This window comes from Strix aluco, chromosome 2, assembly GCF_031877795.1.
Source record: "Strix aluco isolate bStrAlu1 chromosome 2, bStrAlu1.hap1, whole genome shotgun sequence".
NCBI lineage: Eukaryota > Metazoa > Chordata > Aves > Strigiformes > Strigidae > Strix > Strix aluco.
In genome coordinates this window covers 128,566,122-128,593,832 of record NC_133932.1, presented here as the reverse complement: position 1 = coordinate 128,593,832, position 27,711 = coordinate 128,566,122, and the positions used below count along the sequence as shown (strand labels likewise).

The 27,711-nt window shown below is 40.6% G+C and overlaps 1 protein-coding gene across 1 annotated transcript in view; it reads right to left on the bottom strand.

The window, feature by feature from the left end:
- GRM5 (glutamate metabotropic receptor 5) overlaps positions 1 to 22,634 on the bottom strand; it is a 288,721-nt gene extending 266,087 nt beyond the window's left edge. Inside the window, exons 1-2 of the mRNA XM_074816304.1 lie at positions 22,370 to 22,634; positions 13,797 to 14,678 (exon numbers count right to left, since the gene is read on the bottom strand). Coding sequence (XP_074672405.1) covers positions 13,797 to 14,475 — 679 coding nt within the window. The 5' untranslated portion in view covers positions 14,476 to 14,678; positions 22,370 to 22,634. The remainder of the gene's footprint in view (positions 1 to 13,796; positions 14,679 to 22,369) is intronic.
- Positions 22,635 to 27,711: the final 5,077 nt, after the last annotated feature.

Sequence of the window (27,711 nt, the reverse complement as noted above, 5' to 3'; positions counted from 1 at the left end):
TGTCACCATCAGTATTTTTAGAGGACAGCAGAAGCAGCCATTGTGCATATGAACTCTAACCCACGGTAGTCCAGAGGTGTGGTGTGTAGGTGGTAAGGTGGTAAGGTCCAAATTCCACCAACAGAAAATAACAATGCACAAACACCCATTCTTCCATTTTGAAAAGCATTTTTCATTTAAAAAAAAAAACCAAAACAGCCTTTCACCTTTTCCTATAATATGTTTACCTATGTTCTACAGAGCAAAATGAAGGAAAATGCTATAAAAATATTTTTTCACACTAATACAGAGAACAAACACACACAAAAACCTCCCAAATGTTGCCATAGTTCTAGTTTTGCTATTTTTAGAATTTTCTCTACAAAATTGTGAAGTAATTACTCATTTCTTGCTTATGTAATGAAACTAGTAGCACCTCTACCATGATCATATCAAAATGACATATTTATCTAGCCAGAGAGAAACCATCAGCTTATGAGAAGTTATTAACATGATTGATTTGAAGAGCCATTTTATAGAACAAAATTCCATCATTTCTGCTTGACATATTTAGGACAAATCAACTGCTTATAAATGCAGACACAGTTTTGAGTTATTGCTGTATTCCATAGTTTGCTTTTGCTTGAAATTTAGCTATATCTGCAGAAATATTTAGTCCCTTGAGAGCACCTCGCTGCATCCTCACTTCTGATCTGAAGAACAACTTCAAGCCTTGTGCTCACCACTGAATTTACACAAACAACAGGGGAAGGGGTCAGAGTAGCATGTCCTGTGCTATGACCATGGTCCCAGGTTTTGACCTTCAACCATGAAAGATAGCCTAGTACAAGGGAGACCAGAGGTTTGGGGAACAAGACAGGTGCCACAGTTGATCTCCAGCACAGTATGCCAACTTTCAGTTCTTTGGCTCCATTATAGTAAAATTATATTTAATTTATGAAGCATTTCAGGACCTGTCAATGGCACATTGTGAATAGGATTGAGGGTGTATTCAATACTTAGGTCTAGAAACTGTATCCGTGAAACAGTTCATCTTAAGCATCATTGCTATTTGTGCACTTTGTTTCTTTTAATCCTGTACTCTTGTCTTTCTCCTGCACCTAGACCTTTGATATTCTGCTTCCTCCCTTCTTGCTAAGACACCTTTTGGCATTCATATCCAATCTGCACAGAGTTCACTCCCGCCCTTCCACAGCCTAGCTGATAAAATAATCTCTGATGAAATTGCTGCAAGTGGCATTATGTAGCACTCATGTCTTTGAACTGACATCCAAGCGAGACAGACAGGGCAGGGAGAGCACTGCCAAATCTGGGTTGCTTTGTTCCAGATGTCTGTAGACAGTGGATGGCAATGCTCCATTGTTTTAAGGACTCTGGCTACCTTTGAGCCGTTTTCTGTATGGACATAACTGCAAAACGCTGAAATGCTACTTTCTGGGAAGACCTTGACAACTTTTTTCATTTTTCAGTACACACATACTGACACTGCCCCTTCTCTCCCAAAACCTTCCATCTTGTGAGTAACAACTCATCTTTTTTTTCAGTTGTGTATTAAAGCTTAGGCTGTACACATCTCAGTGAAGCCATGCATGTTGCAAATGCTGATTTGTGTAGGCAAATATACTGTAAGGTTCTATAGGGCCCATGCACATATAACAAATAGATCCTTGAGGACTTACACCTGTATTTTAGCTGGCAGCATAATTAGATCCCATATGGTTAATGAAATGTAACGTGTCAGTATTTTGTAGGCTGAGATTTGTCACACGGAGGTGTTGGATGTAACACCCACTCTACCAACTGTTCAAGAGTAGAAAAAACAAAATCGTTTAAAAGCTTGAGTGTAAAAGAGAAATAGGAATCAGACTTCAAGCTTTCAGTTTTCTAGGCTTCCAATGTCCTCTGTCTTTTTGCCTTCCCAGGGGAGGTATGTCAGTCAAGGTACTTTTTCTCAATAATGTTTCATAGTATCTTCTCTAAGGGTACAAATCTGTGTGTTGTTGATAACAGAACATATACACAAACTACATGTCCATAAGCTTCTCTGCCTTACATTACTAGTAGTGTCCAAGTGTCCTTTACTCTCCAAAGTATTGATCCTCACAACACTTCCATTACCCATTTGAAACACGGGTGTTTGGAGCAAATGCTTCAAAGATACACATGTGTGCCAATTCGCAGCCTACAAAATGCCATAATGTTATAAAATCATTAAGCAGACCTCCTTGCAGATGGCTGGAAGCATGTCCACAGCAGGTTACAGAAGGAGCCGCAGGCACACCTAGTGTAGCTCTGATCTAGCTGGTTATGTTGAGCCACTAGCTGAGATCCTTAGCTCCGCAGTGTCATTTCCCATGTTGTGCTTCCCAACAGACTGATCAATGAAGCACAATACTGTAATGATACAGCCCCATGCAAACTTGGTGTATCTGAACCAGTCTACCATAAGGCACTGACATGATCTCTACAGTTTCATCAGGACCATGTGGGTAGTCCAGGAGAGCACAGAACTGGGTCTCTCACTTCCACATAAACCATCCCAAACTCCCTGTTCCAATAGCCACTGCATTGTCCTTCTCTCTACACCCAATATTCTCAGTTCTTAGTTCTGCCGATTTAATTTGACCCCCACTCCTGACCAGAGCAGTTGAATGGGGCTAGAAGAAGAGGTAGCACTATGTTTCCAGCCCACAGACATAAGCTAACCAAACAGCAAAGGCAGATCCACAGCACAGAGTTAAGGATGCAATAGTCTTCCCTCTCATACATGGCTTAGTGTGACTCACATGCCATTGCATGTGGATGGAGAGGCTTCATCATTGGCCTGACATGGACATAAGCAGTCATGCATGACTGAGAGGCTTCTTAGCACCTTGCTTCTGGGTCAGCACCATTTACATGTCACTCCTCTCACAGAGTGGTATCTAAAGGCACCATCTAGTCCTGCCTGGACAGTCTTGAACAGCTCACATAGCAGAATCTGTCTGCATAAACTGTTGGTTGAATACACATGAATAATGCAAAGAGCTGTAATAAAATCAGCTTGGGAGCAGGGAAAGAAAAGGACTGTTAGCCTAGATGATTCAGACAGTTCTAGTTAACAGGCAAGAGGCCAGAGAGGGAGTGGGAGAAAGGTCACACAGCTGAAGAAACAGCCAAATAGGGAATGGTGGAGGAAAAGAGAAACTGGTAAGTCTACAGGTCAAACAACCTTCAATTTTTCAATAAAACTCTATAACAGGATGTTGTTATAACTATAGAGCTTACATTACTTGGTTGAATCTTAGGTAGCTTACCAGAAGGAACTACATTCCTAGACTGCCCCAGTCATTGCATAAGTCTGGCTTCTATACAGAATCCATAAGGTTGAGATCCCTGAATGCATGCTGTACCAGATGCTTCATTTTAAGCTACTTAACCATGCTGGCATTTACACCTTTGGATTTGGGGGGAGGGAAAATAAATATCTCTCTATAGAAATTATGTTTGAATGAACAAAACCTTCAGCCCCATATCCAGTAAGACATAGACCATCTACATATCCCTTTCTTTCCAGTAGGCATGGAGATGCCAGAAAAGAAGCTGAGTATCTAAATACCTGTACAGTGGGCTTTCAAGGGAGAGATGCAAGTCAGAGAGAGAGAGCATCTGATCCAGTCTCAACATTTTTTTAGACCCCTTAAATTTGAGCTTGCCTTCCCCTTTAGGGAAAGAAATAGGTCAGACAAATTGCCTGTCTTTTTGCATATGCATAAAAATGAGCAAGGTAACTTCACATCCCACAGCGCTGTTGGAAGGAAAAAACCCAAAGAAGTCCTTTATATATAACCATGACTGAAGACATGAGAAGCTTATACTGAAAAGAGAATATACACTCTCTCACTTTGGGCACATATCCTAATCTTTTTGAAAGCTTCTGTTATTGTGAAAAGGAATTGAATTCTGTATTTTTGTGCAGTAAATATGAAAGAAAAAGGAAAAACTTACCTATCAAATGGAACCTTAAGTTCCGTTCTACTCCTAAAACCAAATGAGCAGGACCTGCAAGTCTTTACTAATTTTCCTCCCTGGACTTCTTTGGAAACCTACGATAAATTTCTCCTCTAAGCTGCAAAGTCAGCATGGAAATGGGAAAGGAACTGAACCTCACTGCTCATCTTCCATCAACAAAAGTCATAGGATCCCTTTCCAGACTTCTGGCTTTTGCTCCTTTTCCATGCCTAAATATAGTTCTGCTCACTTGTTGTCAGGATGCATCTCTGCTACCTCTTCAGCACAGCTCTGAGATCACAGCCATCTACAAGACTTTCTGCAAGTCAGGGAATGCCCTCAGGAGCATGTCAGCATGCTTCCTGACTGCTCACTTGTCTTGCTTACAAAGACAATCTCTGAGGCAACCTGATGGACAGAAGGTGGATGTGACATGATGTTGGGTTCTTCAAGTGCAACAGATATTTTGGCCAATCACCCTATTCCAATGTAATTGAGAATTAATTTGGGTATGAAGATTGATGAAACTGATGACGGTAAAATAGAGGAAGAATTTCAGCTTATCTTTCACCTTTGAGGCTCTGCTTGCAAATGAAAAAATGTTCTGTTTTTCACTAAATGCCAAATCTGTAAATTGAACAACTGTGATACTCAAGGTTTTAAGACAAAATAAATGTAGAATTGCTGAATAGTATATAATCAGATTTTTAAAATGAGAACCTGGACTTTAAAACCTGAACTTGAGAAGACATCTGGACTAAGTCTGGATTCTCCAGGTGAAAGAGACTTAAAAATAGTATGCAACTTTGATGGCCTTTATTTTAGCCAGGGCTCAATCTACATTGGTTGATAGCCATGGAAGACAATTTCCTGCCTAACTGCAAACTGAAAAAGTAAATGGAGTACCAATTCACCTAAAATGGAACAAAATAGGGTACATGTTCTTAAAAAATGGATTTGACAAAACTGTAAATGTTTATACAAGACATAAGAATAACTTAACATCTGGAAATCAACTTGGTCTTTACAGGAAGGCCTTAAGTGAAGACACTCTATGTGTATCTTCATAAAAAATATGTTTTAGCCCAAGCAATAACTACAAGCGACTAGTTGTCATTTTATTACCTATCTTACATAGCAAAATTAAGATATGAAGAATAGACTTCTGTAATTTCAAATCAGTGAAAGGTGAACATGTTCTGTGACTCTGCCATGCTAGAGCAACTGTAGTTCATATATACTTGCCTAAAGCTTTATGCACTCCAAAATAACAATGTTGGACAACTGGTTCATCTGCTGTAACTATCCTGTTCACAAAAAAGCTTTGCACAGAGGTAAGGTAATTTTCTAGATCCTAGATCCCGATCCTAGACCTCTCACTACAATTTTGCACCTTTCTTTTGGCAGTACCTCTACTCATCTTCTTCCTAATGCCTGTAACATCATCTAGGAAGTTAGAAGAAATCTATCTCAGGAAGAAAAGGTAAAAAAAATCAAATTAAACCCTAGTTAAGGACAAATAAGAAGCATTTGACTAGATCACAATAGACTGAAGAACAGATAATTTTCCTCATCTTCCCACTGTTCTCAACAGTTAGGTTGGATTTTGGCCATGGGATTCATTCAGTGTGCTGGTTTACCAGTGACCTCAGTTATTATCTTGCCAGTTTGTCTAGTACGTATTGCACTTGGAGCAATAGCCCTTCCCTATAGATTGTTTGTCTGCCCTTTGCCTATGTAATAGATTTTATGTGGAGGTTTCCACATATAACACCTGGATGATGTATCTGGTCAGCCATAAATGTTGCCAGACACTTCCAGAAAGCAAAAAAAAATCAAACCCCTCAATTACAGGAAATCTTGGTGGTTTGTTTCTTTTGTTGGTTTTTTTTTTTTCCAGTCAACATATTTAGAATGATGAGTTAAATTATGTTAATTTAAAAACAAGGCTGTGATTTATGAACGGTATTGTCTCAAAATTCCGTTGCCAAAGTAGATGGTAACTCTTTTGTTAACAACCTTCGCAATCACTTCTTTAATGCATATGCATACAATATATTTATGTATAATACTCTGCATTACAGTATGGTATGCCTCCACATCATCAGAGCCTGCAATCAGATTTTAGTAAGACTGATCCAATGTTATCTTCTATCCAGTGGCTTCCACATTAAATTAAAACAAAGTCTGTAATTTTTGATTCACCTCCAAGATCACTGTCTCCTGCATGATTCAAGAATCAGCTAGTCAGAACTGCCTTAGGAAAGACTGAAAAGTTTAAAAGATCCAGCACAGGCCTTTTGCCTTTCTTGGCTTTCAGAGAAATCACAAGCTAGCTCTTGTAAGTACAGGAAGTAATCCTTCATTTATGTAACAATGTAAATATCTATTCTGCCTCTTAACTATACAAGAACTTTACAATTTTGAAGCAACATTAGTTTAACTCCTGCACTATTAAGCTCCCTACAATGCATAAAGATACTGACAAGTACAGGGCATCTTCCTTTTCCTTGTTTATGTAGGAAGTTAAATTCTATTGTCTGGTAAAGTCTTTTCATAACTGGGGTCTTAAACTAGCACTCTGGAAAGTGGGTTCTCATCCTAGTCCTTCCAGTGATGTTGGGTGACTTTTTTCTGTCTCCCATTCTTCCTGACTCCCATCACAATTGTCTGTAACAGGATCTATATCAAGGAATATGAAATAAAGTTTTGTGTTTTTTTTCTCATACCAAAGTGTACTAACGGTACTTTTGACTTTGAAAGCTAGGAAAAATTACTTCACAAATTCATTATTTAAATTTTCTGTCACTAGGTAGCATGCATGGAAAAAGAAAAATCTGTGGTTTCAAGAATAAGAAAGAAAAGTAATACTACAGATGCAGAAATACCAAAAATCATCAGAAATAATGAATAATGGGACCTGGTTCATCAGCCCCTGCTTAATTATTGGATTAATGAGATAACAATGTATCCAAAAATGTTCAATTTGTATACAGGATTGCTGTTATAGAAGACGTGCCAAATAAAATGGTATGGGGGGAAACCTTTCAGCTCTTCCCTGAGTAAAACACCTTTTATCAAAACTGTCAAAGAACATTAATACTTGTGCAAAAATTTTAAAAGTTGACACCTTTTTGAATGAGGTTTCCATTTGACTTATAAAGTTGCCTTTTATCGACTCTTTTAATATAACCACAAGACAAGCAGTTTATTTTGATCAACTTCTGAATTTTATCATAGCTTTCATTCACTAAAAAATGTTATTTTGGCTGTCAATTCTGAGTTGGAGTAAAAAGTACTTCGGGACCTTTTTTTTTTTTTTTTTTTTTTAATTCTGTGGAACATCTGTTTTCCAGTCAAGTCTATAGCACATGTTCTTTCATCTCAAAGACAATATCAACAAGATATACAGGAAAGTGAACCACTGACACTGCCCATGGTTATCTGATAGTATGTATTAGAAGGACCATCTTTCATAAAACTGATCTGACCCAGCAGGCACTGTGCAGTGAAACCTTGTTTCCTGAAAGATTTCCATATCTCATCAATTTGACAGATCCCTCCTTGACTGGAGATTTGCACCCTGGGGATGGGGACAAGAACTGTGCCATTTCCAGGCCTAAGGAAAAAGACAAATTTAAGATGAAGCTGGAGGATGCTGGACTCCCACTGTTTCTTCTCAATGAAGGAAAGTTTCATGACACTGCAACTTCCACTGAGTAGCTATAGAGCCTAAGTGAAGGCAAAAGTGACATTCAAACACTTAGCACCTAAAGAAAAGAAGCAAAGTAGTATTTTGAAGATCCAAATGTCCTGGTTTTAGCTATGTCTACCCTATATCGTTCTTTTCAAAGTGACTTTTAAAAAACTTTAGAATAGTACACCTCCTTGCTCACCTTCCCTTTGTTGTCTCATGGTATTTCCCCTAACAATCTTCATCCCCATTACACTCCAGAGTATACCCATAATTTTGTATTTTTCTGTCAGTCAAGATACTTCACCATGGGTATGTCTGGCCTGATCAGTCTGCCAGCAGTGTTAAAGTGCTGTCCGGTTACTGTCACTGCAGAACAAAGTAAATATTAACTTGATGTCACTTCCATTTTCTATCTCAATATTTCCAGCTGATTGATAGATTTGCTCACTTTTCACGATTGTGATGCTAGGATAAATATTTGAAATTGGGAAAAAAAAATGGGAAAAAGAAAGAGCTGCCTCTGTTATAGATGTCAACATTCAATAAAAATGAGCAAACACCTCAACAGGATAGGACTGGAACTGGGTTTTTCATTTCCCATATTTTCTTTCAGAAAAGAGATATTTTTTATTTTTGCTACATGATCAATGTGATTGAGAACATATCAAATTGTGATCATCCCAATCTCAACATTTATGTTTGAAAGAGTTTAAAAGTCTCAAAAAATAATTAAAAAATACAAGTACTTAAAAAAAAAAAACCCACAAAACAAAAGTATTTTTTTTACCTAAGAGCAAAAATGAAACTTTGTTGAAATAGAACATTCTCCAGTCTTTAGGCAGGACATTCTTCAATTTTCAGAAATAGATTTTTAGAAATAAATTCTGTCTGAAATTGAAAATATTTTCATAGACTAGCAATGACCTTTCTTGGTACATTATTTCTATGTGGTTTTTCTGCATATAAAGCATGAAAAAAGCATCTATGTTTAAAATAAAATTAATCTAATTTTCAATTATATTATTTTGTGAAAACAATATTTCTATATTGTTTGATGATATAGTTTTTGTATCTAAAGGAGAAATCTAGAGTCTGAAAGACAATCTCCACAATGTCATATAAGTACAATTTGTTCCAAGCAGCAGGTTTAAGGTCAACTTGTTGCAGTTTTTTCGTTCATTTCTTCATCCTGTTCTCACAGATTATGACTAATTTTCATTTTGCTCTTCACTTTGTAGCAAAGGATGTAGGCAAAAAATAGGCTTGTAACCAGGCACATTTGAACAAATATGAAAGTAAATGTGTGAAATAACCCTTATCTGCAGGAAAAAAGTTCTGCTTTTGTTATGCTTGCCTGAGTGCTAAGAAAATTAACGTGAACCACCTCTTCATATGCACTTATGATAAATTTAAATGGAGGAAAGTGATATTAAACAGAGAGGACTTTGAGGTTGAGTTTGATCCATTTTTTACCTACAAAGCTGTCTAAAGAAAATGTTAACAAAGTGGCTTCTTTCTTAAGCCTGTGTTCAGAAGTAAATCACACCTTTTACATAATGGAGCAAAATTTATCCCTTGCCACCCCCAATAAATTTGGACTATTGTATTTCAATAGTACCCCTGTGCAGTTCTATTTTTCCAGTGTACATCACCTCTTCACTCCATTCAGAGTGGCACAATAAATGGTTTCCAATGGCAATGAAAATTGCCTTTCAAATTATTAATTCATTTGGCTCCAGGCAAATTTTAAGCACAGACACTCAGGGATTGACCTTGTTTCTGACTAAGAAGGCCTGATCCAAATGTCAGTCTAGTCAACAGGGGAGTATTGACTTCAAATGGGCTTTCAATGAGGGCTTCAAACTGAAATTATGGGAGAAGAGAAAATTGTATATATTTTTCTCTGATCTTTCAAAAAAACCAGGGAATGCTTTCATATGGGAAATGAGGTAAACAGACAGTTCTTTGTCTCTTGTGGCAGATATCCAGCTTCTCCCTGGTTTCCTCAACCATTTCCAATTAGTTGTGGTGCCAAGTGGTTAAGCAAGAAAAGGCTGAGACAAAATGCCAGGGGTGCTTGAGCTGCATGGCCCATTTGCATGCCAACCACCAGCACCCAAAATCCAGATACAAGCACAAATTTTCCTCTCTACACCCTTCTACATGCATTAGTTTTCCTGGGGTTGGACAATTGTTACATGAGCTAAAAAAGATCCTTAATGTGCTCTGAGAAATTGTGGGATTAAACCAGGGGGCTTCTCTCTGCTGAGCTACTTTGCCTCAGAGAGAAGCATAGACTGAGTTCTTGGCTGCATTATTGACTGCTGTCTCTCTACAGAGTTAGTTTAAGAAGTGAAAGTTGGTTTAAATTTAAGTAAAGTTTGTTTAAGCTATGCTCCTATCGCAGTGGTGGAGAAAAAGCATCCATAAGGACATCTGAAAGAATTAGATGAATATGCAAACTTCAAATAAAATGATCTTCAGCACACCCTTCATGCCTGTTGTAGCAACCCATAAAGTTGAAGGCACTTGCTTCAGGCTTTAAGTGTTAGGTCCACACTACAAGGAGTTTCTCATCACATTTTCCCTCTTTGCCTGCTAACTCCTACCTCCCCGCCATGCAGTGTTAACATGTCTCTTTGTGGGGCCACAGTATGACCTGGATTCCAGAACTAATGAGGCTTTTTTAAAAAGTGCCCTGATGGTGGGTGAAAAAGATTTATTTTAAATCCAGATTGTTTCAGAGTAGAGACCCGCAAATCATTAAATGCAAGGAAAGAGTTGAAGAGTGGAGAAAGATAAAGATGCCAGTGGCACATATCATTCCTGACAGAGCTGAGCAAGGGGAGTTGCAATCTAAGACTAGCTAAGAATTGCCAATATTTCTGATTGGCATGTGTAAAATACACTACAGTAAGTGGAGATGACTATTGCTTTATGAGAAATATCCTTCATTTGTTACTCATATTTCCTATTAATTGTGTTGCAGAAATTTCCTCCTTAAAATTACAAGAGGTCCACTCACAAAAGTTCTTGCTACCTCCCCACTGTTAGGAAATTATTTCCTCTTAGTGGTTATTTGTGCACCTGGATGCATCACCTAGATTATATCATGATGCTAAATGTCAAAAGAGCAAAGCTTACGATAACCTTTCAGGATTTTTGTGTATTTTAAATCTGGAAGTCTTGAATAAGGATTTAACAAAACAACTTCAGGTCAACCTTCCAAAATATTAATCTCCTGCAGACACAAAATATTAGTAAGTGCAGAAGGAACAATTCAAACAAGGCTCTACTGACCTAATGCCAGGCTTTTTTTTATACTAGACCAAAAAGAGACCTGTAACTTTATCTGCCAATGAAACTACCAAAGCCATGAAACAAACAAGCTTTTTTACCTCTTCTTTTCTTCCCATCCAGTTTTGAAAGAGAGGACCCTCCCTCTCCTTGGAAATTCTTCCCAGAATCCAGAGATCGTATTTCAGAAGAGTCTGGCTAATGCATGAAGGTTAGCTAAAGATAATGAATGCAGATGACCAGAATTACTGGAGGTGCTGAAAGAAGGACCACTCTTAATGGGTGGGCAAGATCCTAAGTTGATAAAAATTGCAAGGAGTGGGATTCAACATTTTTTTTTTTTTTAATTTTTAAATAATACCTATGAATGTAGGACACTGAGTAGAGGGTCATATTCAGAATGTTCACAAGTAAACATACACTATATTAAAATGAAAAATAATTACAAAATAAAAATAATTTAAATAAATAATATCTCTTTTACTTATTTACTCAATTCCTTTTCTTTAACATTCATCTATAGGATTTTTTTTGTGTTTTTTAAAAATCTTTCTGTTACTGGAACAGGTAACATCTGCCATAATTTTTGGAAAGTGCCCAGAACATCAAACATTGTCACATTTCAAAGAAATACCTTGACCAGTTTGTATTTTTCTACTTCATTATAAATACCATATGTTTTATTGTTAGAAAACATTTATGTGGTGTTATTTAACTGGAGAACATATTCATCATCATACCCAGACTATGAAAATAGATCATAGGATCATCATGTTCCCGCAACTTATGTTTAATGTTCGTTCACTGAAGTCCAGAGTTATATTGCTGTAAATATGCATGAATGATATGATGCCTCAGGTATTAACAATGTACCGCCTATCTTCCCCACCTTAATACGGGCAGAAGTAGGCACATGTTATACTAGATATATCATTCATAATTTCTCCTTCTTCACACTCAGCTTCTCCATCATTTACTACTCTTGTCTTGCCCATAGCAGCTACATCCAGTTTCAACCCTTGTGTCCCTATTCCCTTCTTTCCAATGCACAGTGCAAAGTTCCTCTGCCATAAGATTAACACGCCATATGTTACCATCTGCTCCAAACAAGAGTGTCCATGGGAAGTGGTAAAAGTAAGTATTCTCACTCTGTGCAGAATCAGACCTTGATATAAGCTTGACAATTCCCACACTGAATATATAAGCATCCCCTCTCAATAACCAGAGGTGTAAAAGTTGTTCGTAGCAAAAATTAGACGAGTCATCAAAAGTAGACAGGATATAAAATCTTATGCTAATTGTGATGCATCGGTGGCATTATTTTTGACTATGGTGTTATTCATACATATTTGTGAAGCGAAGGCTGCACACCAAGCGATGCCAAAGGCATCAGCTGGCACAGAATACCTTCACTCCATGATGTAACATAGAGTGATTTATACACTGTTATATACACTGTAATATATTCATGAGTCCCCATACAAAAGAGCCTGCAGTTATTTACCAGATTTTATTATCATGATGGAAATATGATTGCAACAATCTGCATGCAAGTTCTAACATTTTTTTTTTTAATACTGCAGCACGAGCTGTCTACATATCTGTAGGAGGAAAAAGATCTCTACATACTAGCATTGGTCCAGCATCTCCCCTAAAAGGTCTTTGAATAGTATAAAGTCTGCCAGAGAAGCATACTCAGTGTGTGGGAAGGACAATCTGCTTTCTATTGGTTGTAATAAAGCTAGCAGCATCTGCTGCTGTTCAGCAATGTCGCCACCACTACTCAATCTCTTAATAAAATTTTTCATTCCCAGATCATATTCTGAGCCTTCCATTCAGCATTTGTCTGTTTGAACAGAGGCGACCCGGTAAAACCCTTACATTCGCCACAGAACCTAATTCCAGAAAACTCATTAAATGGTGGTGTCATTAGACAAAGGCTGGTGAAACCCGCTCTTAAGGCAGTATGAAATTTTAGTCATTTGTAGCAAGATGAACCCACTCAACTCTGTCAATACAAGGAATAACGAAATCATTTAAGCTTTTCCATAACATTTTCTTTTAATTATATATTCTTTTGAACACTGGGTAAAAAGGTTAAGCTATAACTCAAATTAATAAAAAGAAGAAAGCAATTTAGCACATAGATTTTTTTGGACACCTGATGGAGTATAAATGTGTGAAGAAGATTAGAATAGACTTCTCTTGTTCACTCTTGAAACCAATGGACAGACACAGAGCAAGAAGTAGGTACAGTTCTGGTGTCAAGGATCTGGGACAACTTGCATTCAAATATTAGCCAGAATTACATGTTTTCTAGTAGCCATGCGTCTGTGGCTCAGATATTAAGCAGGAACACATTCTTACTCAGCTACAGTTTCAAATGATGATTTAGTTCCCTTCTGCACTAGGAAGACCAGACGCTTTCCCTTATCTCCTTACCCATTGATACTAATATAGTCAAAATGGTTATTCTACATAAATACACTGATTGGTAGATAAAGAAAAATAAATTAATGCTGACTAAATTAAATTAAGGTCACTTTGGAGACTCCAGACTAAACACTTTTAACAACAAGTTGCCCTAGAGCACACAGAGTTCTGTATTTCAAACTTTGTTTTCAGCCATTATCAACATGATGCTACTTCAGCCCCATAGAGAATGTGAAGATATTATTAAGTAAAGTAAAAGTCTATACTGTTGACAAATGACTAGCAAAATCCCAACAACATCAAACTATTATCATCTATCTATTAGACCTCAACAAAGTACTTCGAAGGCATCCTTATATGGAAAAAAATAACTTCTTACCTTCAGTATGTACAGCAGAAACATAGGTCCAGTTATAGCGCTTGACAATGTCCACCATAGCCCGTGCTTGCTGTGCATCAGATGGCACAACTCTCATAAAATACTTGAACAGAGTTTTGTCACTTAGGTCCATGCTTGTGGCAGAATAAGCAATCTGAGGTATATTGAAAAGCTGCAACAAGTTCTGGACCTGGATAGCAACTGAGCTAGAGCCAGGTCCAATAACACCAACAATGGGTTTCTTGGAGCGGAAAGACGATGATGATCCATCCACACATCGCACCATCCCTTCTTCTTCTTCTGATGAAATTAGAGAGTCCCTTATAAACTCAATGCTCTGCTCCAGAGCCACAGCAGAATGCCAGCAGGAGTCCCTTATTTCACATCCTAGTGTTATATTTGGCAACAGTGTGGGGTCCAAATTAATTCTGTCAAGGGTATGTAGCATTGCCTCCACTCTCTGAATGCCATACTGCTCTCTTACCTCTCCACATTTCCTCTCATGAACCTTGTCAACAGTTGGTTGATGATGGACAGAGAATAGAGCTCCAATGATAATATCACCAGGCATGTGTGCAACCACCCTCCTTTCATTGGCCTGTGCTGAAACCAAAAGCCCAAAGTTCCCACAGACATCTTCTTTCAATAATAGGATTGCAAGGAACAGCAAAAGGACCATTTTAGGAAATGGTTTAGGCTGGTAGACACAACATGATGTAACAAAATTGGAGAGCTGGTGAAAAGCAGTTATCAAATCTTTTGGATAAAAGGAGTGCTATGCTGATGGTTAACCAGGAGTTTGCGTGTATTCTCTAAGGAGTCACCATCATCTCCGAGTGGACAGCTATGCAGAGCTGCACATGTGATCATAATCCTCATAACCTTCAAAAATGAATAAATAAGAGAAAGAACTTTAAAATTAGTCATAAAATCAGCTTTGTAATCTGTTCTAAAATTGCATCTATTCCTACTGTTGTCAATGACTGTAATACATTTTCTTCTATATACACTAATTTCCATAATTTTTGAGCTGGAAAACTTTATTTTACTTCAGTGTTTCACAATCTTGGGCTTGTACTTCTGCTGGTATAAACCAGTGTCTTTCATTTTGACACTTTTGTTTAAAAATTCTTTTTGGAAATGTTTTCAAAACCACAAAAAATGGACAAGTATTTAATTCCATAGAAGAAAAATGTTGTCATTTCTAATGTGTGTCTTCGAAAACAACTCCCTTTGCTTTCAGACACTTTCTATATCACAAATGCATATGTCACACTAATGTACCTTGGGTTGTATTATGTATTTGTTTTCAGCAGTGAATTTTTCAGCACAGGAACAACAATTCTAAAACATCAGAACAGTGAACTTATTTTCATCTTTTTATATCCTTAAATCAAAAATCACTAATAAGCAATTCAACAAATCCTGGTACTGTAGACAACTATACAGACTTCGCTGGTAGAAAGAAGTCAACACAGAGACTATACAGATGCATTAGTGCCTAAAATATTTGATCTGATATGTTTGCCAATAGTCTGCAATGCAATCTGCACTCAGCTTTAGTGTTGAAGGATAAAAAAAAAAAAAAAGAAAAAAAAAAAAAAGAATGAGCAAAGAATTGGGTTGTGGTTAAGGGAACTTGAAAATATTCTGTACCTATTCTGTATCTATTGCTTGACACCTGCCAGTGAATCCATTGATAGTACAGAAAGTTAAGGACACTCTTAAATCTAGGAAGATGCTGAGCTACTTAGTGAACCACATGTACCGTTTCATTATTGACAAAACAAGTGCAAAATTCTGGGACAGAGCCTGATCTCAGTTTTATTGACATAAATCTTTTGATGTTAAAAAAAAAATAAATCTCCATACATTTCAGACACACCAATCTTTTATAATCTATTAACAATAACTCTAACAGTACTCTGGTGTTGCAAAGTAAAATAAAGCCTTGCCATACCAATCTACATCTGTTTCTTCCAGGTTGAAAATCTAGCAGTAATTTTATCTTGAATTTACCCCTCACAGCTAGGTCAATCAGTACAGTGCCACAGTGAAAATCTTCCTACTTCTGAAGATGAAACAGGCCAACCTAAAAACACTTTTCTTCTTGATGTTAGACTTGTTTAATTATTATTTTACCTAGACATCTGTAAATTATAAGCTATTTGCACAGAGGAAATCATGCCATAGTTTCAGTAAGTATTCCCAAATGAAATCCAAATCCTTGAAAAGAGAAAACATTGGATAGAAATGTTTTTGTAATATTAATTGCAATATTAATATGTTCATGTAATACTAATTTTTAGTAATAGAAAGTGTTAGTAATGAAGTAAGGTTCAGACAACTGTAGAACATTTTAAGAATTTTTTTTTTAGTCTGTGAAGAGTTGGCTTATCAATACTGTAACTCTTTGCCACTAAGGAATAACAGCTGCTCAATTCAGGTTAATTAGTCTCTAATTACAGAATATCACTACTGCTTGTGTCTTCAAATTGTTTGTTTCATGACTCTGAAGATAGTACTGACCGAATTATAGTCTGAAGGATGAATGACAGGCGATATGTTTGTACAATATCTCAGCTTTTAAATTCCTATACCTCCAAATAATTTAATGCATTATCAATTTTAAAAGATCTTTAATTTTTAACTAACTTATTAACATTTGAACAGAAATAGTACTCTGTTATTTAAAACCATGGATGCTTATTTTTCTGAGCTTCTCAAATTAAAGCTACATGTACAGAGCACAAGTATATCTAGACAAATGCCAGCTCTGCCTCAGACTGTAACTGGATATACAATTAAATACCTTTTTATAACCTAGCTGCCTGTGCAGCTGCGTATGTACAAATAGACAGAGTTCAGAGGATTGGGTGAGCTTGTGTCACACAAAAAAAATCCAATCCCCATCCACCATTGTCATTTTACAACACACATCAACCAGGTTTCTGGTCAAGTTTAGTAATACTGCTCTTGGTACTATGCCTATGGATTAAACAATTTCCATACAGGATATATGAGAAAAAGAGACCAGCAAAGCCATTTTTATCTTCTTCACTCCAAAGAACAGCTGTTTGTTCTTCTCTGTCTATAGTTATATCTATCAGTATAAAATTACAGGGATTACAGGGTAAAGAATGAAACAAAGCTGAAGGTCTCCTTTATATTTCTAGTTCCATAATAATAGCAGATCTCATGGCTAGGGAGTTCTTATGGCCCAAAAACAAGTTCTGAAAGCAATCAAATCCTTCCACTCCATGGCATCCAAGGGAAAAGAAGGGGCCAGATGCAGACTGCAGTTGCTCCAGAATTAATGAACATTCTTCACATACTCCACTGTACTAAAGTGAAAGTCAATTTACTTGGGAATTACAAAGCTGTTACTAATTACACCAAGAACACTGCTTATGTTTTATAGTATTACGTTTGGGACTCATATCCAAAGCAACTGAAGTCAGTGCTTTCTGTAGGCTTTCATGATGTAGTGAAACAACCTGGAATTTATATTGACATGGCTAAGTGAGTCTGCTAAACTTCAACAGATTTTTTTATTTGTATAACAGACCCATAAACCTCTTATAAACCTGAAAATCACAGAATGGTTGAGGTGGGAAGGCACCTCAGGAAGTTGTCTGGTCCATCCACCCTGCTTAAAGCAAGTTCAACTAAAGCATGTTTCTCAGCTTCATGTCCAGTTAGGTTTTTAATATCTCTGAGGATGAAGACTCCACAACCTTTCTGGTCAACCTGTTCCAGTGTTTGACTACAGTTACAGTAAAAAGGATTATTTTTGTTTAAACAGAATTTTCTGTATTTCAACTGGTGCTGAGTGCCTGCCATCCTTCGAAGCACTGGATACAGGTGGTTATGCCATGTGAAGATGCCATGAGAGTAATCAGGTAACACATCCCATTTAGGCCAAAATGCTTGAGAAAAGACTGATAGACTACACACACTGATTACATTTCCTGAAGAACATCTTCCTGAAGAGAGTATGTCCAAGGGAACTGTTCAAATATACAATTTTACTGCTATTCTGTCCCAGGAGAATCACATAGAAGTCACTCCATATTTTGATTGCTATTCTTTCCTACTACAGGAAGCTTGTTATTACAAGCAGGATGAGTAATAAAATTAAGCAAAATTTCATAAGCTTAAGTATAACTCCTGCTTAAATTGTTAGGGATAACCCTAAAGGGAGTTTGACATGCTATAGTCTTCAGACTGAGAACAGAGGTATCAGCAGCATCAAAGACAGCGAACTCTTGAACAAATGCGTAAAGTAATGAGAATTGTTTCTCAGTTAATAATTTATCTGCATTTACTTGTTTTCATTGATGGACAAGCAAACCAACATGCACAGCACTTAGGGTCAAATTTGCTTTTCACTCTGTTCAATTCCTTCAGCATCAAGGGAGTTATTCTTAATTTACTGCAACATAGGCAAAATGGAATCAGGCACTTAATTACTGGTGTATCAAGCTTCTTAGCTTATTTCAGCTATGGATCTAACTATAAATTAATCCTGAAGTCACACATTTTAACAGTAGATGACAGACACTTTGGTCTCAGTCTTCTGGTGCACTAGCTTCCCACTTGAAGCAACTGCAGAAGTAGTAAGGCAGAAAGATAATTCTGCCTATCTGTCCTTTGCTCAGTCCTGCCCCAGACAAAAATTTAAGGGCTACCCAGATGACAGAAGACACAGATCTGATGAAGCACTTGGCATGTTTCTATAACCTCTTCTCTCCCTGGCAGTAAAAACTTTATGCCAGTCTCTGTCAGGAGAAATTCTCAGCTGTTCCTTTAGGGCAGAGTTCCAGCCACTTCATGTTGAGGTTTAACCGAGTAGAAAATTAACATCTGTAATATTCCATGAAACATAATGCAATTTTTAAAATTATTTATTTCAACCTCAAATGTAAGTCCATCTATACTTACAGTCTGTACAGACCAAAAGAAACAAGAAAAGCCCTAATATCTAATTAATTAAATATTGATCAAATATCAAACTATGAACGGCAGTTCACAATGGGCTGATTTTCCCCTATGTACGTGGCTGAGCGTTTATACATGGAACACGTCTGACTTTTCTTAAGAGCTTCTAACTGCCGCAGGTGTAACTGTGTTTAAACCTTAAGAATTAAACCCTTTCCCCTTGTGACTTACATTATTATAGCAGCGCCCACTAGTGACCCTAGAGTGAAGGACCTGTCTTTTTTGCAATCTGAATTCTCTTGACTGTGTGGCTTCTAATAAGTAGAATATAAACTCAGCAAAGGGAAGATTTTGATTTAGCCTGTTTGGTATAAGGGAAAAAAAATAAAAAGAGAGAAAGAGCAACATCTTCATTCAGGTTCTTTTTTTGTTACAATTTTATAAATTTACAGACTGTTTGTTCATAGTCTCTAAATCTTCAGGCAGATTTAAGTAATAAAATTAAAATGCCACATTACTGAACCACAGACTGGTGCTGTGGTGGAGTGAGAATTTACAGTCCAATCCAGGAAAACACTTAGGAGTATGCTCAGTCTTAAGCACATGAAGAATGCTATTGGTCAAATATCTGTAAAGACTTATCTAAAATTTAACATCTCTTTAAAGGATTTTCTGAAACAGAGCAGTCTAAGAAAAGTCCTAAGGTCCTAAACTTAAGACACCAAAATCCATTGATCTGTAGTGAAAAATTTTGCTTACGTGCTATGTTTGCATAGCTTACAACCATGTACCTGCTGATTAAATGCTTTCCAGGCATTCATTTACAGTACATACTGCAATTAATTCGGTGCCATCAGCTATGACATAATATAGGTTGATATAGATATGAATCAAATCAGTATATCCCAAGGAACTAACCCAGATTTCATCATCAGAGAAGACAAACCCTTAACAACAAGCAACTTCTGTCAGTCCGGCCACTTATCTCACAGTGAAGATCTTTGGATAGCAAAAGATGGAACTGCCTTTAGAAAAACAATTACGTAGGGAGAGAGACCTCTTGGCTTATCTCAGTGGGGAACAATGTGAGGAAAAACTGTACCTTCAGAATGTCTTTGCTCAGATCTGCTGGCTAGTGGCATTGCAAATGCTAAATATTGGGTTCAAGTTATTCTGGCAATCTATCTCCCAATGTTACAGAGAGGCTCAGTTTGCAGGAGGTCCCACACACCCACTCCTCAGCGGTAATTCACTTTGGTCATACAAAATCTGATGCACTCAAATGGTCTTTAGTTGGAAAACATGAACATGAGCACACTGTTCTGTTTTGAGATTTCTACTGCCCTTTAAATTTTCTATTCACCAAAAAAATCCCCAAAAGATTTAAAAAGATCAAACAACCATTAGTCATTACATTATCGGCTCTGTGAATTCCAGCAAGCTTTGGATCAAGCCCTTTGACAAAGGAAACAGCCTTATACAACAGGAGAGACTGTGAAACAGTTTTCTATAATTCCACTTAGAAATAGGAGGAAACTAAGAAGCACAGAAGAATTTTAGTCTTTTGGCCAGAACAGGCACTGAAAATAGCAGACTAATATGCTGATCTCATGCCTTCATAGATAATAAACATAGAATGGTATAATTATCAGCAAGATCCTTAGCAATCCCAGGAAGTTCTTCCGCATGTTATGCCCACACAGACAGGCTTTCTGGTTGATGAAACAATTTTGGTTTTAATATGTAGGTGCTTAACTTCCAAGCAAAACTTGCAATGATCTCCGCAGTTCCACGGAATATACTATTTATTGCTGCTGTTACCAAAAACCTGTTATACCATATGATGCAGGAACTAATAGCTCTGGTGTGATTTCAGCTGTAATCCTAGACATTTTATTAAGTGACAGAACTGTATGATCTGGAGGAGGTGACCAAGAAAAAGCGGTAACAATTCCAAAAACCATCTTCTAGCAAGTCGCAACAAGAGTGGTGTTACAGTCGCATTCCAGTACTACCCCTATACCAAAAAAGCCATACACATGTTGGTAAATGAAATTACAAAGAACCTATATAAAGACCCCAAAAATACTCTCTGATCGTTTAAAATAATGACTAACCCTGGTATCCCTGATAATGTAGCATAAATATTAGCATGTAGTTAAAGTATTTGAGAATGCGCAAAATATTAGTATGTGATAGAAACGTTTAGGAATACAGTAATAAAAAAAGTCATAGAGAATGAAAAGAGCCTGACGGTCAACTCCACTATACATCTTTCCCTTTCAGGATTGTTTAGAGCAGTGTGTTTTCAAGGCGGACCTTCGTCACTCCACTTTCGAGTTGATGCCCCCACTTTTTCCTCAAGACTAGAAGAAAGAAAAGTCCGGCATCCCCCTACACCCAGTCACTCCCATCGCCACCAGAAAGCCCTTCCCGGGTAGGAGATCGAATGGAAGTGGGGCTGCTGGGGCGGCGGGGTCCCGGGGTTCGGGACAGCGCTGCCTGCGGGCAGCGGGAACGGGCAGCGGGAGAAGGCAGCGGGCAGCGGGAGCGGGCAGCTTGGAGCGGGAGCGGGCAGCAGGAGCCGGCAGCGGGCAGCAGGAGCGGGCAGCGGGAGCGGGCAGCGGGAGAGGCAGAGGGCAGCGGGAGCGGGCAGCAGGCAGCGGGAGCGGCCAGCGGGAGAGGCACAGGGCAGCAGGAGCGGGCAGCGGGCAGCGGGAGCGGGAGCGGGCAGCGGGAAGCGGGAGAGGGCAGCGGGAGCGGGCAGCGGGAGCGGGCGCTGTCCCTGGTGCTGAGCACCGCCCGCCGCCAGCGTTCCCCTCCCGGGCAGGTTTAAGGAAGGGAAAAAAAACCCCAACCTTAAAAATCAGCCAGTGGTAAAAATTGCCATGATGGACACATTTGTCATGCAGGACCACATTTTTTACAAATAAATGAAATACATAGAGGAAACTATTGGACAAGGTTAACTCCCAGCATAGCTACCTGCCCTGCTACAACTAAGTGGCTGTGCATACAGACGTATATGTGTGCATACACACTGGTTCTTAGGTCTCTGTCTCCCTGCTCGTCTAGTGGTATCGCTGTCCTCTCAACCCCTAATGAATCATTTTTGCACGCAGAGACATTAGCTCCAATTATTAAATAAGGAACAGACGGGACTCACCGAGCAGAGCCAAAGTGATTTGTCCCAAGGTCACACAGAAAAGTCTATGGCTGAGCTAAGCCTGGCTGTCTCTGGAAAACAGATACATCCCCGTTTCCATTATCCCTTCCTGGCAAGACAAATCCCCACTGGTGAACGGAAGGGCGATATCACACACACCACCAAGCCTGAGTATTGCAGTACCCCAGTCCCCCCCAGACCCACACATATCCTGCTCCTGGGGAGGGATCAGTGCCTGCTGTCCTCCAGCGCCCTGACCTGCTGATGCCCCAGCAGCCCCTGGAGGTGCGCCCCACTGGTTGGCTTGCTGGCCCCCCAGGAGCTGTGCTTGTCCTCCGGCAACCAGGGCACAGAGCAAAAGCAGGAGGGAGGGAGGGGGGGAGGGAAAAGAGTTCCTCCTGCATCCACAGGGTTTCTGTCTGCAACCCAGGGCACATAAATCCCCTCTCCCACCCCACAGCATTACCTTGTCAGTGGTAGCAATTGCCTCTTCCTACAGTGGCGGTAAAGCGGTCCTTTCGGTGGCAATAATCAAGATGGGTAGGAGTTGGCACCTCTTATTTTCAACCACGGCAGAGATAGCATTCCTCGCACCGACCTTCCAGAGCTGAATAATCCTCAAATGCCTCTGCAAAGATCACCAGCAGGTGAGCCCCGCTCGGCTAGCATTGTCACTCCTCCAGCTATGGGCACATCCTGTTTTCTTCTGATCACAGGCAAATGCTGAGGACCGAGTATCCTACCCCCGCAAATGCATGCACATACACACACGCCATGCAACACGCCGTTCTCTCAGCATCGCCCAAGTCTCATTTGCAAGACGCGTGAATGGTCCCTGGATTTAAGGGGGGGGGGGGGGGGGGGGGGAGGGAAGGCGTGAGGAGGAGGAATAAACAAACAAAGATGAAACAACAGATGGGTCTGTGCTCTCTGCCACCACAGCCTTGGTCTTCCTAAATACTTGCTGCAGCTTGACCCACCTGCTTAAACACCTCCGCTCCTCCTCACATATGCACATAAGGGGCTAACCCTGCATTCCGCCCTGCGAGGAAATCTCTCCAGATGCTCTGAAGGTTGCAAAGTCCCCCTATAAACCGACACCTCCCTTCCGCACTACCCTCCAGCAAGTAACAAAGCGACGATCGGTTCAGAACAGCACCATCCGAACAAAAAGAGGAAAAGGGGGAAAAAAAAAAAAAAAAAAAAAGCGGTAGCTGCTTCGGGAGGGTCTTTTTAAAACTGAGTCGCGGGGAAGAGTTCACCCCTGCGGTCCCGGCAGCCTTTTGCCAACCGGCTCCGCCAAAGTTTCCCCGTCCCCCCGGGGCCGCGCTGCAAGGTGGCCCGGGCGTTCCGCTGCCGCACCTGCGGGTCCGGGCTTGGGGGGCGAGGGGGCCCTGCGCACCGGGAGAGCGCCGGGCTTCAGCGCAACTTTTTAGTGCCACCAAGTGGCATAGATCCCTCTAGGAAACCAAGCAGCCTGCCAGCCCTGGGCTCTGCCTGCTGCTCCCTGGCAAGGGGAGAGAGGGGGATGTGAGAGCAGCGACTACCCTTTCGCGCCCCCCCCGCCCCCCGCACACACACACAGACAGCGGTATCAAGCAGAAAGGAGGGACTGTTTGCCTGTTTGCCACTGGAAGGACAGGTTGCCCTCTCCAGCCCTCGCCCCTTCCCTTGGCTGCAGGGCGACGGCACCGGGCAAGGCGAGGCGAGGCGCGATGCCCCTGCCAAGGGCAGCCCGAGCTGTCCGCCCCCCGGCGGGATGTGCCCCCCTGCTCCTGCCCCCCGCGGGCTGTCCCGCTCCTCCCCACAGCAGGTGCCACCTGCAGCCGCCCCCTCTCCTGCCAAGCTCCCTTCCCTCTGCCTCCCCCGGGCTCCCTGGACCCACAGTTTCCTGCCAGCCCCCCGGCTCCGCAGCCAGCGCCCCCGGACCGTCTCTGCAGACCCACGGGCAGGTCTCTCATTTGCCTCCCTTCTGCCCACAAGCTCGGTATCCTCCAACCCTTCTGCTTCCTCACCCTCCCACAACCCTCACAGCACCCCTCTCTCCTGCCAACTACCTGCTCCCCACACATCTGCCTTTCCTCGGTTAACCCTTCCCTCCCGAAGCCAGCCGAGGCTTTATCATCTCCTCCGGCAACCCTGCATCCTCCCAGAGCTCCCCCCCCGCCCCCCCTCCTCCCTGTCACGGCTCGGCCCTACACACCCCGGCTCCTGCACCCCTTCCCACTCAGCCGTCCCGCTCCGCTCCTCCGCCCGGGATGGGCAGGGACCTCGGCACAGGGCCGGGCACCGCGGCTCTGAGCGTGGGGTGTGGGGATGTCGGGGTGTGGGTACGCGTGTGCGGGTGGGAGGGGTCCTAGGTAGCCTGAGCCCTGACAAACTCAACACCTCCCTGCACTCTTACTGCAGCAGCAACAACAACAAACAAGAAGGAACCATTGCAACACCACACCAGACCGAGATCTTCTCTCTATCCAAAGCTATTATTAGTAAATAAATAAATAAAGTGGAATAAAATAAATAAATAATAAAGCAAAATGTCGTTTAAGTAAGAGCTGATCTAGCATTTAAAAGGCTGCTGGGTCCGACCATTTACCAGGATGTATTTGCAGGGGAGGATTAGTTCATGCATCCATTTTCGAGAATTAACAGCCACTCTCTGCTGCTGCTCCACAGCTTAGCACTCCCTGCTGGTTCCCCCCTCTTTGGGCTGCTGCTTAAAATATTATCTTCTTTTTTTTTGTTTTTAAACAACTACTGAATGACCCAAATCCTGGCCGCTATTTGGTGTGGCTCCCCCAGGGTCCCCCATTTGCCACATCCAACCTGCAACATGTCCTCCTCCACACCCCTGCCCACCTGAGGTAACTTTGATAAAGTTGTTGGGGAACAGAGGAAGAGGGACAGTCTTGCTACAGCTCCATCTGTGCTCCTAATCCCCTGTGATCTCTTTACTGCTGTCTCTTTTCCACCAGATTACCAGCTTGACTGCTCCTTTCATTCCAAAGGTGAAGGATAGGGATCCCATATGTCCTTACCAGGTGTGGAGCCTGGCCTCCGTCTCCTTCACATCCTACTTCAGTCCCAGCCTGGGACTGACTGGCTGGGAAGCCTATCAGCTGGCACCTGCTTCACGTCCTTCCCAGCTCTTCTGGCTCCTGTAGTCACTGGCAGAGGCAATCCTTAAAGCAGAGGGCACTGAGTGCATGTGTGCGTGGCTCTAACTGTTTGTTCCCTCTACTCAGATCCAAAAGCCTCTGTGTTGGCGCTGAAAGGGATGGAGGTTGTTTACATGAGAGAGGAGAGCCCACTAGTTACCCGGGGCTTCCCCATTCCTGTCACTGCCCTAGTGGGGTGATGCATAAGGAGCAGCCTTCCTCTTTCTCCCCAGACCTGCACTCCCCTCCGACATTGTCTTTCCCATTAACCATGCACTGTAAAATTACTAGAAGGTCAGGAGGCTGGACACAAAGAGGCGACAGATTTTTGTAGAGAATGGAAGAAGGAGGGGAGGGATGTTTCTGTGGAAGGGAAAGGTGAGACCGAAGGCAAAGTGATACTACTGTACACAGGGGTCCTGGAAGGAAAGCAGTGTTGGAGGGACCTGGGGAGAGGGGAGGTGACATTGCTTTGCTGTCACAGCAGTTCTCTGCCTCCCCCAGCGACTGTGTGTGTGATGAGGGAGTCAGAAAGCAGCCACCTCTCATTGGCAACAGACACCCAGCTGGCTGGCAGGGTGATGGGTGGCCCACAGCAGATGAGGGAGATGATCCCCACACAAGCAGGAAACACAGACTTGTGTGGATACAGCCACAGTGGATGCAAAGCAGATCCTACACACACATCCCCAAGGACTTCCCATGAATCAGATCCCAGAGTCAGAGTTCACTGTGCCAGATGTTTGGAGCATCTGGATCAAAGATTAAAGGAGGCAAACAGAATGGATGGGGGTGGCCATGGCACTTGCATTCCTAATGTCTCTCATTGACCTTTTAAACAGGGTCTCAGTAAATACAGATATATAAAAGGCTCTTTACCTTTGCTCTCTTCCTCCCTCTTTCTTCCCTCCTCCCTTCCCATCATTCACAACCGTTTTACAGAACCCATAAAATTAGTCACTGTCTTCTCCACTGATGGTAGGCATTTTTCCTCTACCAGGAAATTTCCCCTGTATTTTGACACAATTTTTAATGTAAATAAAATGAAAGCTTCCTGTACCTGCTTGCAATAGCATCCCCCAAAAAAATAAATAAGCCAGTACCTGAGTAAGGAGACATAATGACTACATTTTATAAGCCCACTATGGTAACACTCATTATTTCTGTGGCAGTAGCACCTATAGATACTAACACATTGGGCAAGGCTGAACATGTTCTGAATCTTTGCACTCTGAGGAGCTCTTGTGTACAGAAAATTTCAGGGGTAAAAAGAGTATGAATAAGTCTCCAGGTATAATTAATATCTCCAAAGAGCATGCTAAACACTCTACCACTTTAAGACTGAAAATAATGAGGATAAGGGAATACTAATTTGGATTTTCCTCAGTTCCAGAATGAATAAACCCTGTGGGACTCAGGCAGCACAATCAAAGACAGAGTGTAGATAAAAAGGTGATATTGTAATGGCCAAGATGAGCCAAGTGCTGCTTTCTTACAAAGAAATCTGTAAGTTAAACTCAAAAAAAAAAAGGAAAAAATTGATATGATGTGTTTGTATTCATATATATATACACATATACAACAATATCTAGTCCCTACTAGACAAGATGGAGGAGATGGAGCAAGGTGGGCACAATCTAGCGTACTTATAGTTAATGACATAATTAAAATCAAGACAATCATTCTTGCTTCCCAAGCAAGTATCCTAACGGCAAGTGTATTATGCAGAAGGAGACTAAGAAGGCACAAAGTATGCTATACAACACATTTTAAAAGAAAATAGTAGCCTGCCAGGGTATATAAAAGGTGCTACTCTCAGAATCCTTAGTTGTTCTTGACCTTCCATCCTTGAGGAATGCCAGGGCCTGATTTTATATGTCTATTTTGTAGAGATTTATATATAAACTTCATGTTCTCCTCAGAGTAAATACAGGGAAGTTGTCTTTTGTAGTGTGCAATTCATTTGATCAACCTTAAACGTTTTGCTTAGGATGACAAAGAAAGAGGCATTAAGATGTGCTCACTTCTCTTCATAGATTCCAAAGTGTACCTAGTCTTCATAGGGATATCTATATTATACCAGTGTGCTTTTAAGGAATCTATGACTAATTTTTGACTCTCAGTTGTGCATAGGTGTAAAGGAGGCACTGAAAAACCTAACACTTCCAAGACTGTTCTAGGTCTGTCCAAGGAAGTAACCCAGCTCTTAGTAGCTGGGAAAACTCAGAAATCCCACAATGAACCTAGTTGTGAAACTCCTTCAACATTATTGAAGGGTAAGGATTCTTCTATAAGCTCTTGTTTGGTCTGGCCCTTATGTTCATCAGTAGAAAACAGGACACAAGAGAGGAAAACAGAATACAGAACTCTGAGGAGGACACTTGCAAGAAGAGTATAAAAGGGGAACACAAACTCATACATGTTTATGGAGGTTTATGTGAATAATGGGGTGCATCAGATGTGACTAAAAGATTGTAGAATACAGGTGCTCTCAGATTTGCTCACAAAAAATTATTTTAGGAGAATGAAACTGGTTTGCAGGGCATCTGAATAAAGAACTAACACAAAATGGTTGAATTTACTCTAGGGAACTCTTCTATGTGTTCTCCTTATAATTCATTCTTTGCTCTTTCCAGAGAGTGAATTTTAT